General features: G+C 35.2%; 1 protein-coding gene across 1 annotated transcript in view; it reads left to right on the top strand.

The window, feature by feature from the left end:
* LOC110025073 (serine/threonine-protein kinase PEPKR2) overlaps positions 1 to 8,543 on the top strand; it is a 10,879-nt gene extending 2,336 nt beyond the window's left edge. Inside the window, exons 2-3 of the mRNA XM_020725337.1 lie at positions 7,042 to 7,338; positions 7,940 to 8,543. Of these exons, the coding sequence (XP_020580996.1) occupies positions 7,042 to 7,338; positions 7,940 to 8,232 (590 nt within the window). The 3' untranslated portion in view covers positions 8,233 to 8,543. The remainder of the gene's footprint in view (positions 1 to 7,041; positions 7,339 to 7,939) is intronic.
* Positions 8,544 to 16,119: the final 7,576 nt, after the last annotated feature.

Raw genomic sequence — 16,119 nt, 5'->3', positions numbered from 1 at the left:
GGGGGCGGGGAGGGGGCTGGGGGGTGGGCAGCCACGGGCTGGCGGAGGACGGCGGCCGGCTACATACACGAGCAAATAAATCGTTGTTCATGTTTGACTTTTTTACTTAACGAACAAATGTGACGAGAGTTAATTAACCAGCCGAACACAAACTGTTCGCAAACAACGAGTTTTTTTTACAGCCCTAGTTGGTGGGGGCCGAGGCAGGTGAAGGCTGGTGGGGCCGGTCAGCGATGGCGACGTCTGGCTTGAGTCGAGCAGTTGGCGGCGAGCGGCGAGCGGCAGGTGGAGGGGGTCGGCGGCAGGCGGGGGTTGACAGGGGTTGGAGGCTAGGGGCGGAGGGCAGCGACAGTAGGCTATGCGAAGGGCTGTTTAAGTGTTTTAAAACAGACAAAAATATGTTTTTCTCTTTTTGTAAATTTAAAAATAGAAGTGTTCTCTCAAAAAAATAAAAACCAGAATTAAAACAAAAAACAGATAAGCTAACACAGTTTTTATTTTTATTTCCTATTTTTTGTTTTCAAAAACAAAAAGAAAAATGATCCCGAACAGTCCCTTAGTTGTTATCAGCATCCCAGTTGTTGATTTTTATTTAAAATTAATTCGAATCATGGCTGAATAAAATCGGATAAAAATTACAATAGTTTCATCTATTACATTGTTCCTCTTTCAAAGGTAAATACCATTGATCTTGTGGCTCAAACAAACCCCAATTTTACGACAGTGTTAAATAGCATCAACACAAGACCATCACGAAGGATGGAGAGAGGAGAGAATTCAGCTACGAACTTGTGGTATATGTTCAGTTTAGAGTTCGAAAGGCTCGACACTAGTTAGAGATGAAGATCTCCACCAATGAAATATCTAAGGAAGCCATCCAGGAAGTGGCTTCATGATTGCTGTGCTAAGTGCGTGCATGAATGTCTAATTATCAAGGTATACAGCGCCATGCAGGGTAATGCTACACCAGTTGAACAAAATCCCGACCAAAATACCTGGGCCTAAAAAAAAGTTTTTTTCTAATGACATCACACCCACAATATAAATAAGCACTCCCACCCAAAAAGTTCAATAAAGATAGTCACAAACTTGGAGATTCAAACCAATTGAAATATCCATGAAGGTAGAGTACACTTCATTGGAAATAAAACCATATCGACTATATCCAATGCACCCACCTTAGCCTATTTGTTGAGAATTAGGCTTTTAATCAAAAGTTCATCGGTTAGAGACCTTGCACATATTTGACTGTGAGCATGCCATTAATTTTTACTAAAATCCTCAAAAGAAGTAGATCCACCAAGGATGCATTTCAGTATGTGCCAACTAGAAACGTCAAACTAATGAGAAACAAAAGCAACCGAAGATATACACATCCAAAATCTATGCTATGTTCCACCAAACTCGGTATTCCTGCATTTTCCAACCACACAAAACCTAAGAAAAGTAACCATTCTAGAGAAGCTAAAAAACTAACAACAAAAGAATTCTAAAAAGAGGTGGAGATTTTGATTTGTTGCGAGTAATTATAACTAATTAGTTTCTCATCCATAATTAAAGAAAATCACAAACATCATGTGGCTAATTGTCATTCCACTTTTGCTTTTTGATCTTTTGACCAATGTGAAATTTAATTCTATGTAATAAGATGGCAAGACTATTAGCTCCGGCCTCTTGAATTGTTTTATACCTTTTGAGATAGATATTATAAGTCAACATGCTTACAATTAAAAGGTGTAGCTTTCTTATCTATAGTGTCATGAGAAGAGTTGAATTTGTAGTGTTTGAAGTAATGAGGCTTCCAACAGAAAGAAATGTCCATATGGGAGTTTTTAAACCAGCAACATATAATAGTGACATCTAAAAACAGAAGAAATGAGTTCTACTTTTTAACGAACAAATAACACAAGTCCCATTAATTTTAATCCTTTTGGCTGACATTTTTTGCACAACTTCTAGCCCAGTTAAGGAAGTCATTCAGGTGTAAATAGTGTATCTAAGAGATTTTAAATTTTGACCATTAAGAACTAGGAATTTCTGTAAGTGGCTAATTTGGCTCCTATTAATGATTAGTCTTTTTTTCCTCATGCGTGGAACAATCTATCCCTACTAGGTCAATTAGGGACAGCTTAAATGTTATTGAAACAATAAGAACAGGCTAGAGCATGTATATTAGGAAGATGCCAAACTACATTGGAGATAATATCAACAATTCTGGCATTGATAGGAAGATTGAAAATAGAATGCAAATGACAAATGAACTTTCAAATAATATTCATTTTACGAGTGGCATTCAGGATACTAAGAGATGGGAAACTTGTGAGCCCTTTCACTTTAAGAAAAGTAGCTTGATGCCAACAAATAATATGAAGCTTGTTTGGTGCACCCGCATCCTATAAAAAGCTTATAAAAATCTAGATGCGAAAGTAGTTACATTCAAAAAATTATTTAGGGAAATTTTTTAACCAGGAATATGGAAAATGTCAAATAGGGGTTCTAATAGGCCTGAAACAGCTAAAGGATGGATAGCTTATTTTGACAATGAAAAGATTTGAACTAGTAGGATAGAAAAGTTTAATAGAGATTCTAATAGACTGAAAACAACAATAGGTAAATTTTTTTTGCTTTCAACTGTTCAATCTCTTATTAAGTCTTCTATCAAATAAAGGTGGACAATCCACAACTAAGATTCTTCCAAGTGTGAGGGGAGGGCCTGGATATTTCTTTGGTAAAAAGCTGGATTGATATTAAGGATATCACAAAGAATGATAATTATTTACGATTTTGGAAAAAAAATAAATTAGTCTTTTTAGAATTAAAATATAACCCATATGAGTACTCAAGGTGATAAAAAGTTCTTATTATGTCTACAGTGATCTTTCATTAGCATGAATGAAGACGAACAATCAAAAACCTGCATTAAGTGATTAATAGAGATTTGGTTAAAGTAATGGTAGGGCAACGGTAGTCCAGTAATTTGGCCATTTAAAGGACGAATGTGCCACTTATGCATCCATCAGTGTAAATCCAGATGTAGGGATGTTTTTGTGATCTTAAGGCTGGCTTGAATATGAAATGGTTGTGATGGTTGAAGATTCTAAGAGTAAATGCAAAATATAATTGATACAAGTTGCAACTTATGGTATTCTTAGTGCTTTAAAGTTTTAATGCCATATTGGTTTCTTTGCTTATTGTTGGTTGATTTTGTGTTTAATTACTAAGATTTACTACAAGTTACCTGTCATTCTAGTTTCCCAATTACATATAGTTTTATGAAGAATTTTATTTTTCATGAGTTTACTGTTATGCAGCGAATTCTTTCTCTGTGATCTTCAAGATCTACTGCAAGTATTTCTCAGACTGAAGTTGCGAACAGTAATTGATGATATTGGTCTTTTTTTTTTTTTTTTTTCTTACGATGCTCGGAATCTTCAGTGTTATTTTCATTGAATCATGTGTGCCATTTTCTATTTTTTCGCCATGTGTTTAGTTTTATCTCAAATATTTTGGTGCATGTTTTAATTCGTTTGCATCAAAATTAAGCTATTGTTCATGTTCTGAAACAGAAACTTTTTATAATTTTATTTTACTTGATAATAGCACAATGACTTGGGAACTTTACAGGATTATTGTACTTTTACATGTGGGAGTAGGAAAAAAAAATTCCCATCTTTTCTCTTTGGAGAGGCTGACTAGCATAAATTTCTTATCCATGGATAGAAATAGAACTTCAAAGGTTATGATAGTTCGAAGTTCATCACAATACATGACAGGGAGATACCACTTTTATTCATGGAATGTTTATGTGCCAATTTTTTTTTTTTTTTTTTGGATCTCAAATATTTTGAATCTTGGTGGTAGGAGTACAAAGCAAACTCTTCAGGTGACTGGGAATTTCTCCAATAAAGAAGACCTTAAATGATAGCATGCAACTACATATCATACTGAATATTTTTATTTAATTTTATTGTGAGGTAGAAAATTTGCGATGGTAAAGTGAGAGGTTTACATCTTAGCTTTGTATGAAGATGTTTTATGCATTTAGATAAAGATATGGATTAGAAATATTAGAGTTTTTATGTAAAAACTCAAGTAAGAGAGGGAGGGTTGCAAAATGATGAAAACTCGGGTGAGAGAGGGAGGGTTGCAAAATGATGCACTCAACATCAACTCGATCTCCTATGATTTTATGGAAGTAGTGGGTGATAAAGATATTGGTTGAGTAATAATGAATGGATGATAATAAATGAGAGATGATAGCGGATATTAGGCGATTGTGTTTGTGCGAAAATTATGGCAATTGGCAGATTACAACGGCCGGGTAATGATGATCAAATAATAGTTGTCAGGAAATAGTTTTTGGACTAAGGCAATGGTTAATGGACAAATGATGATGATTTAGCGATAGTGGTGGGACAAAAAACAGTCGGGTGATAGTGGGTTTGTAACAACAATACAAAAATGGTGATCAAATGATGATAGTTGCTTGTGGATGATTGGTGGCAGTGGTTGGAAGATAATAGTCAGTTGACGATGGTTGGTTGATAGCAGTTAGCGATGGTGGTAGGATGACAATTTTTGGATACTGGTGATTGTTGGTAGTTGTCATCATTGAATTTTGAACAAAGCTGTAGATTTATTTCCACATGGCGATTTATTTATAATTTTTAAGAGTGGAATTTTAATAAATTTTGTCGAACTTTCAAAATGCTTCATCGAATGACATATATTGATTCTTTTGATTATAAATTATTTATCATTTAAGTGCCTTAGTTATCTTAGAATTGAGTAATCTTGGCTTGTTGTATTCCTTTTATTGGGAAACTCGATTTGATTATATGTAAGATGAAAAATTATTTGATCCTTAAAAAAATGTTCCAAAGTCTTCATTCGTATTGTAGGCGCTTGATTTGATCTTATTTGGACTTGGATTGGATCACTTTTGATGTCAATGGATTCAACTTATTAAGATGTTCAATTTAATTTTAAATTTGTTGAATTTGGAGCTTGGATGTTAATGAATTTGAATATGAAAGTCATGACTCAAAATGCATCATGATTTGTGCCTGATCGAAGGATTAGTTGTGTGCCTCTGTTCCATCAAGCCACACCAATATGACAGACCCTCTGCTCTTAATTGAGTTAGAGTTGATCTCAAAAACATGCTTTGATAGAAAGCTCAAATCCATTCTACTGGAGATGTTTGAGATGTATTAACCAATTGTTAATTAGGCTCTCTCGAAGTTGTAACTTGGAAGTCCTCTGACATTGGTACATTAGGTTTGCCCGTTGACCTAGGATGACGTGATTATATGGGATCTTGAATAGGTTGCTTTTGCCCCTCTACCATTCACCCACTTTAAATCATAACCAATCTTAAATATTTAAGCCTAAGTGACATCTTTTATTGGGAGTTTTTTCATAGACAAGGAGGATAATCGACTATCAGGGATTTTACCTGTAAGAAAGCGAAAGTATAAATTTATATAAGCCTTCAGTTGCCAAATTGGTATAAATCCACCTCTTGAAATTGTCTTTGGAACTCTTATTGGAGCTCACAACTTGCTTATGACATTGAAACAATGGGTAATATCTATCCATGCCAAATAATTTTCGGGTTTAGACATTATGGGCCACCAATTATCCAAATAATTACTTTTTTTTTTTAAATGTAAATTGTCAATGCTAGAATTCGACCCTAAATGATAATGAAATGATTAACAGAATTTTGAAAAAATAAAAAGAATTGAATCAGAAAATTGAGCAATTTTAATTTAATAACTCCAAAATAGATTTTCAGTTGTCCAAATTTGACAAAATAAACACACTAAGAAGCAACATCAAATTATTAAGGAACAAAAGTAACTAAATAAGAAAAACTATGCTTCATGTTAGAACGAAGAGATGGCTTTCTCAAAATTAGGTAGTTGCACCACATTTAGAGAAAGCACACATTCAATTCGCACCCACAAAATTAAGAATTGGAAGAAAAATTTTATTTTGCCAATGCTCTTTTGCTGCGTTGCTTGGAACATATTATTTTATATTCGCTTGTAGATTTGGTTGCATAAGATCATCGATTTGATTTTGGGTAAATATTAAGTTTTGATTTTAAACTTTCTCAAAAAGTCAAGAATTTTAAACAACTTCATAGCATATATTTCTTTTCCCAAATTGAAACCGGGTTTGGGTAGAACGGTCAAGCATTTCCGGGGAAATCTACAAATCACCTGTTGTCAGTGGCCATAGAAGCCGTAGCAATTAGCTATAAAATGATTGAAAAATAGTGACAATAACAGGCAGAAGCAGACCATGAAATAGTCCTGCATTTCCACCTCTACAAGGTAAGGTCAGTTTGGTGGGATGAGATGATGATTATTGTTAAATGCTTATATAATTTCAGCCTTCTATTGCCATTGTCCTGGAATTATTATTCTTTGCTAATCAATTTTTGAACTATTTTATTTATTTTGTAATTATTATTCTGTCTACTATTTCATTCAGAGATTATTGTAATTATTATGTAATTTATACTCCCTAGTTTCTGTATGTTTTCTGTTAGAACCTCTCTTGTGATTGCATAAATACTTCACATATGCTGAAATAAAATACTGAACTAATTCTCTCCAATTTTTATCATGTTATCAGGGATTAGTTTTCTTTTCTATTTTTTTATTTTTGAAGCATTTCCATGAAGTGCTGCTACCTTTATCATTTCATTACCTAGAATTTGGAAGCGCTTGTTGTCGTTGTTCTCTTTCTTCATTTTCTTATTTATTTTCATTTATAATTTTGCCTTCATTGCTGTGTTGCCACAAACATTTATGTATTCTTCATCGTTGCATTATCTCATTTATTTGTTTTTATATTTTTTTTCTTATGAACATAATCTTAGCTTTTCTCTCTATGAATAACAGTGTAACGCTCCCAGGCCTTATTCATATAACAATGAAATATCAAAATACCATGTTTATATCATGTTCAAATTTCATGCATGAAGCAGAGATTTTAACTTATAAATGCGGGTACATTTTTGTGCAGGTCAGAGACTATCTGGTATTGCCGGAAGCCCCGCCTATGTTGCTCCGGAAGTCCTTTCAGGCCACTATTCCGAGAAAGTTGACATCTGGGGCGCCGGTGTCCTTCTACATGCCCTTCTAGTCGGCACACTTCCATTCCCAGGAACCTCTCGCGAAGCCATATTCGAGGCTATTAAAACCGTGGAGCTCAATTTCCATGGTGGAATGTGGGACTCCGTATCGCTTCTTGCTCGGGATCTATTAAGCCGAATGCTCACTCGAGATGTCTCGTCCAGATTGGTTGCTGACGAAATTCTGAGTACTGCTTCCTCTTCGACCAATTTATCTCTCTTTTTTTTGGGCATTTACATGCATAGGACACAATTCTTATCTATTTACATATCTCTTACCTAAACTTATATATTTACACACATAGTACTCAAAAACTTTAATATCACATAAAAAATAAGACTTTTTAATTTTTGAAAGTAAAATACACATTTTCATGCATAGATTTAAAACAACAAAGTAACATGTATGTGAATATTGAAAATTTTGTGTGAGATATGTAAATACATAGTAATTGTATGCCACTTATGTAAATATCTCATTTTTTATGGGGCATTTACATAAATGCCACTCAATTGCTCTATTTATATATCTAATGCCTAAACGTTAGCCTTTTACATTTAAATGATTCATATGTTTCATATCACATAAAAAATATCACCATTTTTACTTTTAAAAAGTGATACATCTTTTCATGTTTAGGAAAGGTTGCATACATACATACATATATATATATATATATATCCCTACTATTCATAATATATATGTAAATTTTATTATTATTATTTTTTTAATTTTCTTCCAGCTTCAAGCTACGTCTGCTTATTAAATTCTGTCTCACATCCATCCAGGACATCCCTGGATTTTATTCTACACGGAGGGTCCCTCCAACCTAATGACCATCAACCCAATAACCCGTAATCGGAGCGTAGCAGCAGCACCCATAATTGATCCCGGGTGTTTGACTCACCGGTCCGAAGAAGATCAAGACGAATGCGGCGGCTTCGTCGATGCTCTCGCAGCAGCAATATCAAGGGTGAGGATATCGGAGCCGAAAAGGAGCCGGCTCTGCGTGCCGGCCAGCCAAATTCCACAGGAGTGCTCATCTAACATGAAGGCTAATAATCTGTGTACAGCCTTTTAACCCATCATTCACATCGGAGTGAATAATTGACCCACCACATGAGATTGTAGGCTACTAGAATCGCAGTGCATTTTATTTTCCTGACTTGAATGTAACTGAAGTGCTTCTTAGCGAATTAGAAATGTAAATTTGTGTAAATAAGGGGTTGTGGACTGCTGCTTCTGATTATTATTTTAACGTTGTGGCGGGTGCTATTCATATTCCTGATTCTAATTCTCATGCGTAGCAACTCCTTGTGCTGCGCTGCTGAACTAGATGGCTGCCCCCCCCTAACCTTTTTTGTGTCATGAACCCTAACTGGGCATGGCTTGGGTGCTAATTATAGCTATATATATATATATATATATATTTTTCTGATGTTTAATGCTAATATGTTTTAGTTTGGATTGTCACGTGTTTAATTCCTAATCGAGCTTGAGCTCGATTCTTTCAGTATTCAATAAGTCTTATTTGAGCTTTAAAAAATATTCTTGAGCTTCCTAATGAAGTTATTTGTTGTCTAACCAAATTATCTTTATTGAGCATTTTCACTAGCATTTATTTGAGCTTCAGCCGAGCATATTCACGAGCTTTACGAGCTTTTGATGATGCCGGACAATGCTCTATCAAGTTTTGTTCATTTGATTATCGAGTATTTATAAAAGTGTTCCAACTTGTTTGGTAACATAATGAAATGAACATAAACGAGCTCTTATGGAACCGAGCCACGAGTTGTTTGTCGAATGTTGGTTTGTTTGCGGCTCTAGTTAAAAGGTAAAATGTGTTGGATTATTGTTCCTATAACAAAGAGGAAAGCTATAGAAGGTGGAATAGTAATAACAATAAATGGGGTATTGAAAACCTGGTTTTGAGTAGGAGCTATTAAATGGTGTATTGTTAGCGGTGCAAGGGTTTCAATTTTGAAAATATTACATTAAAATATGATAGAAGTAACCCTAATCAACCAAAGAACCATCTGACATAGATGAAAGTAAAATGTGCCTATTGAAGTCCACCGTTTCAACAGATTTGAGGCCATAAATTTGATTTTGAAAAAAATATTCAGTCATTGTTGATAAGCAGAAGGGTAAGAAATGGTGGATTAGGTAAATTTCAGGACTCATTTTGAAACTGAAACTGATCCGCATATAATATCGAGATATGTTTAGGTAAATTTCAGATTAAACTCTCAATGTATTAATAGGGATAACTTGAACCCTAGCCAAAAAATTTAAATGTATTATTGAAATATTTTATCCTAATCAATTAATCCATTTAAATCTCAAATTGAATTGTGTTTGTTTTTCTATTGTTAGCTATGTGGACGTCAAATCGAGACCAAAGAAGCGACCCGGATAAGATGGAAGGCTGCTAAAGCGGGCCCGCATTCGGCGGCGGGACCGGAGGAACCGAGTAAAAACATTTGTGGCTCGGAACTCTGAACCGGGGCTTAATATAGACCGCCAAGCTTGCTGCGTTAACTCATGTCGCCAATTTAGACACACGTGGCAAATGCTAGAGCCTTACCGACAGTTGTTGATGAACGGTAGATCTATTTAACGGGCGGGCTCTGCAGCTTCAGCTCTGGCCCGCCTCTAAATTCTACCGTCGTCAAGTCTCATTACTTTAAACACTACTTTAGGAAATAATTTTTGGAAGATTACATACATACCACTTAATTCCTATACTTATATAATCGCCCCATAATTTATTTACTAGGAAATGTAAATGCATACTACACAATTTCTTAATATTTACACATCTGACCCCTAAACTATCATATTTACATTCATGACACTTGGAATGCATGATAATGAAAATGTGCTCCATTCCTTTAAAATCCGAGATAATGATCATCTTAACGTGATATTAAAGATTTGAGTATTAAATATGTAAATATAAAAAATTGCTGTGGTATGCATGTAAACGCCATCTTAGGGGTTCTATATATCAAAGATTTCAAGCCGTGCTATTTGCACATCAAGGCCTTGAAATATTTTATTTATGTATCTTGATCTCTATCAGGGCTCCGTGCCTTCTTTTCGTCTCGCATGTTTCCCTCTCTTGTCAAAGTTATAAAGGTGCGGAAAAAAAAATCATATTTCATCTTCTTCTCTTGTAATACTCGAGCGCTCGTCATTCTTCCGCCTCCTTCCTCGAGCGCTCGTCATTCTTCCGCCAAGCTGGCGGGAAGAAAGCAAGGAATCTTTTTAGTCACGATGAAACGGGAAAATGCGATTAAAATTGTCGGTGTCCCTCTCTTCCTCTTTTCACTCATCCCATTCTTCTCCTCCTCTCTAGTGTTTTCTAGAGCATGTGCTGAGAGGGAGTGTGAGACAAAAATAATGCTCTGAGGGGTAACAAAGACGTCCATGTGTAAATAAAATGTTTCGAAACTTTTATGTGTAAAAAAAAGAATTTAGTGTCCTTGATACTAAAAACTCATTTATTTTGAGTCGAGATTGTCAGTCGGCCTTTGGTGGATTTCCAGTCAACAAAACTAGCCCGATAGTTGTACTTTAGCGATCGACTGATCTTATTCGACTGTTGATTTTTTATTTCTAGTAATGTGCTGAGTCTTTTCTCCAGTCTGGTTTATTGATTAACTATTGGTTTCGACGAGATTTCTTATAATGGTTGACTTGTGTGTCTTTTTGTCCTATTTTGGTTGAATGAGTTCAGCTCAGACCATATGGGCTTCTTTAACCTTGTGGACTCTGACTCGGATGACTGCATGATGTCTGTTTTGGCCTTGGCTTTTGGTTCGAACTGCTATGACCGGTTAGGTAAGCTGGCCTCCTGATCTTCTGCTGACAAACTCTCCTTAGTTGTACTTTTCTGCCACATGCAATGTTAGATCTCCTAAAAATTCATGCTGATACATTCCCGATATGCATGTCAAAATTTTTTATTAACCTTCTTTATTCATTTTTTTTATGTATATTATATTTTGCTCTGCACTGTTTTATTTCTAATAATTTTATTTTATTTAGATTACTCATTAATAATAGATATTATGCCTTTCGCTCTTTATATTATTAATAATTTTTGTTTTCATAAAATTTGCGCCAAATTTTCATTAAATATATCACTCCGAAATCTCCATCACCATCAAGAATTTGCATTTTTTTTTTTATGGAAAAATACAAACCAAACGGATTTTAGCAAACTGAAATAACTCCTTCAGTAATATATGTGTTAAATAAATTTTACAAAATGCATGCAAATAATTGCGGCAGCAGCTTATAAGTGCGGCGGCGTTTTGATGTTTGTTTCTCGTGTTTAAGTAGAGTTTTTAAAAACCGCGTTTCCTAATTTATATTACACGCGGATCGCGGGAGGCGCCCCGTGGTCCGACGTTTCCTTCAGCATTTGACGTTGTTGCCCCTGTTCGCGTTTGCCTTCCTCCCGACTCCCCTCAAAAACCCTCGCCCACTTCCCCTTCCTCCCGGCTCCGCCCAAAAACCCTCGTGATCGAAACCCTCCCCGTCGCTTCCTCTCACAAAGAGAAATTTATCTCTGCTGGTTACACAACTCTTTAGTCTCCGCCTCCCGCCTTGCCTAAGGTTTCACTGGCCACTGTACATTGCATTTCAATGATTTTTTTATCCTGCAAGTTGTTACTCTTTATTCTTGCCCGATGGCCACTGTATCTTCTCAGGAAATCGATTGCTTAATTTTTAGCCGTGTAATTTTTGGAATTATGATGTATAATTTCTTTAATGATGAACAAAAATTGCCCAGTTTATTGGGGTTCTTATCTGGTTGTGACCTAAAATTTTAGGGGGATTTAAGGGTAGCACTTATGAGTTTCTTCCTTAAATATCAAATATCCAAACCTTCAAAGCAATGAGATAATCCATCTTGTAAGAAAATATGTATTTCACTGAGAAATTGAGTGGTATGTATGTAAAACTATCTTAAATTTATCATGTTATAGCTTCAACGCAATGAGATAATCCATTTCATTTCTCATTAGCTTATACATATCATTTGGGGTTAGTTTTATTAAACCTTAGTTTTACAAAGAAATTAAAACTCAGGTCATAGTTTAGAAATAAGAACATAATAGGAATGAAAGCATGTAAGGGATACGAGTTGAATCTTTACAATTAGATTGGCTTGAGTGGCATGTTCTGCTTTAACATTCTTAGTGCCTAACTATAGATTAGTTCTGTACAACATCTGAGCAGTCGAGTGCTTCCTCATATCCCTCATATCCAATCCACTCCAAGTTTTACATGCAAATTTCATCTCGGCTTTGCCATCTTCGAGCTATGTGCTTGAAATTTGTTCACTAATCTCAGCACGGTGTTGCTTTAGCTTTCCCATCTTTTTTCGACTTTTCAATGATGAGTTCAAGGTGCAGCTACAAACATTTCTCTCTTGAATTGGACACAAAATTATTTATTCAATTAAAAAAATTTACAAATAAGCTGTTTAGAAAACACACAAACCAAACAACTTATCCAGAACAAGGACATAATGGTCATTTATCCAAAATTAATTGTTTTCCAGACGCACAAACTAAACAATCAGACAGCTTATCTGGATCAGCTGCTCATCAGCAGATTATCAAAATATGTTGCTTATCAGCAGAAGTTGAATAAGCTGCAGTTGCCCCAAACAGACCCTAAGATAACAATAGACTAGGGCTAATAGTATTCATATTGGCAATCGAATGAGGGCAAGTATTTGTTTACTAAAAAAAAGGAATGCATAACAAAGATAATGTAATATAAATGTAATTTGCTATTTTCGAAATATTTTTAAATTATTTAGTTGAGTGTAAAATAAATACAAGACTTTATATTCTCCTAATTAGATTGCAAAAAAATAAGATTTATGTAGAATATGTGGCCACAGATCTTAGCGGGCGGCAAGCAGGTGATGAATGATGATAGCTCGGAGGCGGGTGATATTGGCAGCAATGATGGACAGAAGCTACGGGAGGAGGCTATGGGATTAGGTGGTGGAGAGCAACAGTTTACACAAAGCCGTGTATTTACAATCCGACATTGAAAATGAATTAGACAGTTAATTCTAGATGCTTTGTAATTTTACATATTGTATATAAAAAATTAGCTTATGCGGGCCAAAACACATATCTAGCACATCTATCATTATTGGAATAATTTGTTGAGGTGGTCCGCTAATCCATTGATGACTAATACAACTCATCAATATGTCTCAATTGTCCCATATCACCTATCAAGCTGATCTGTCGGATTGATCTGTCAGATTCACACAGGCGCTCGCCTCAACATTATGTTACGGTGTATGAAGCGAAAGCATTCCAAGCAGCATTTAATATCTCAAGCACCATGGCTATAGTGAAGCCGATGCTTAGACTCCGACTTTGGGCGCATATGAGCTTGCTATAGAGCGGGCGCTGCTCTGCGAGCGGGCGCTGCTCTGCGAGCGGGCGCTGCTCTGCGCCATTCGATTGGTGTTGATACCGGGAGCGGTTAGTACAGGAGATTTCGGTTCTTATGCCGGTTTCAAGCATGGAAAGAAGAAACTTGATGTTTCTTTCTTCTGAATTCTTCGACGAGCATCCCAGTGAAAGTGTGGAGTGTCAAAATGGGGGGTTTTGGTTATTCAACGTGATTTTTGCTTCGAAATGGAGAACTTTTCTGGTTGCTTTGATGGTGTTTTCTTAAATTTTTGTTCAGCTTTTTCTCGAATCCTATAATTCTATCCCGCTTCGAAATTAGAAGGTGATTCTTTCGATGTAGTTTCCTTAACAAAGTAATCATCGAAATCGACGTAATGTAAGAAGTCGTGACTGAAGTTAATAATTTACATATATCATATCCTTATTTAGGAATCGCTTCACACTTGCGCCGATAATCTTTTTATCAAGATACTATGGACAAATTTTAGAAATCACGACTCCTATGTTAGATAGGGCTTAAACATGTATTAGAGGAAGACCAAGGGGGTGGATCCCCATTCTCCCCGCCAAAACGACAAAAATTAATTATTAGACAAATATAAATGGACAATTAGACATTCACAAATATAAAATAAAAGAAAAAAAAATATTACAAGTGCCTAAAATTCAAATTGTGTCTTCGTAATAATTTTGCTATATTTATCTAGTAGCATATCTATATTATATAATAACTTAATTATATTGGGAGAAAATATATGATGCATAAAATTAAAATATGTGATAAAAATTGCCATATTTTAATAAAACATATATTAAGATATATTGACATAATTTAAAAAAAAAACGTAACACGATTGACTAGTATAAGATACACCATCAATAAATTTTCATCATCCAACACGAATCTCGACTCGAGGCATGACACGAATCTCGAGGCATGACACGAATCTCAAAATGATATTTTAAGCAAGAAACATTCAAATCTTGACAAAAAGTCATCCAGAGCTCTGATTTCAACAAAATTATAGTCAAACTGGTCTGTTTAATGAAAACTACCTAATGATATGAAAACTAGTCTAATCCAAGTCAAATCAAGCCCAGATAAAGTTATTAAACCATAGTTATAAGATTTATGAATACATTTGAAAAATCAAACGACTGTCAAAAATGATAATTATTCCCAAAACCGAGCGGCTCGACAAGACGAATCCAACAAGTCTAAGATCAATCAATTCTGACATCATTAAGACACTTAAATGTCCAAAATGATAAATTTATACTCAAATCGAGCGGCTCGACAAGACGAATCCAACAAGTCTAAGATCAATCAATTCTGACATCATTAAGACACTTAAATGTCCATTAAACGTCGTATGATCAAGGGAAGCTTTCTAGGCCGTCCGATCAAAATGGTTTATATTCCTGCATTAATTACACCCAGAACACTATAAATAAAGTCTCATCGCTCTCATGAGGGAGGGGGGAAGTGTAGAGAGAGTCGAGGTCTTGAGAAGAAGCTGCATTTCAACATCACCACCAATCGTCGTTGACCACCGTCAACCGCTGCTGACCGTTGTCAACTGCGGCCGACCGTCGTCAACCACCGCCGACCTCCGTCGTAGACCGCCGTCGATTGCCGACGACCACCGCCTACCGTCGTTGACCACTGTCGACCGTCGTCAACCTCCATCTACCATCATCAATTCACCATCAACTAGACTTTGTCAGTCGACATTGTAATCTGAAAAATATAGTTACACTTTCTCGTCTGTGGGACGAGATTTCTGTAATCTTCAATCAATAGTGGATTTCCGCAACTGAGCCAGACCTCGTGGTTTTTGCCTAACGGGTTTTCCACGTAAAAACTTCTGGAGACATTACCGTTTGTTTTCTCTTTCATCTGTATGTATGCTGAACTTTCGTACAACGCTAAGATGATAGTCCGTTACTATACCGTCGCGAATTTTCTAACACGCATCAAACATTAAATTTGCTATTTATATATCGGAAGATTATAACATAATGTTTTGCCTTTGCTTTTATTAATTTCTTTAAGTAATTATTGATATTAAAATAAAGTATATGAACACAATAAAATAAATTCTTCTGAACGGGTAATAATTTAGGACTTGTTCCGAAAATTTGAGATTTTTTATATAATTAATAAATTTTATTAATTTTTTTATATAGTTTAGACTGTAACATTTTTGCTCGTCTTTATGTTTTTTTTAATAAATAAAAAGATTTAATTGTTGTTATTATTATTTTACGTATCCTAAAATTAAATTTATAATTTTGCCCCTGAAGTAGTAGAGGTTATAACTCCAAAGGAATATAGAGATAAATAAAGATGAGCTCGTATAAATTAAATAGAAAGAATTTCATATAGCACTCAATGCCAATATATTTACATTTCCAACACCTAAACTTTAATTTTTATATGCTGCCTTACCTAATGCATGAAAATGCGTTCATGTGCATAATATATATATATATATATATATATATAT

Source organism: Phalaenopsis equestris, unplaced genomic scaffold, assembly GCF_001263595.1.
Source record: "Phalaenopsis equestris unplaced genomic scaffold, ASM126359v1 Scaffold000287, whole genome shotgun sequence".
Taxonomy (NCBI): domain Eukaryota; kingdom Viridiplantae; phylum Streptophyta; class Magnoliopsida; order Asparagales; family Orchidaceae; genus Phalaenopsis; species Phalaenopsis equestris.
The sequence above is the reverse complement of the archived record's forward strand: the minus strand, read 5'-3'. Positions and strand labels throughout refer to the sequence as shown.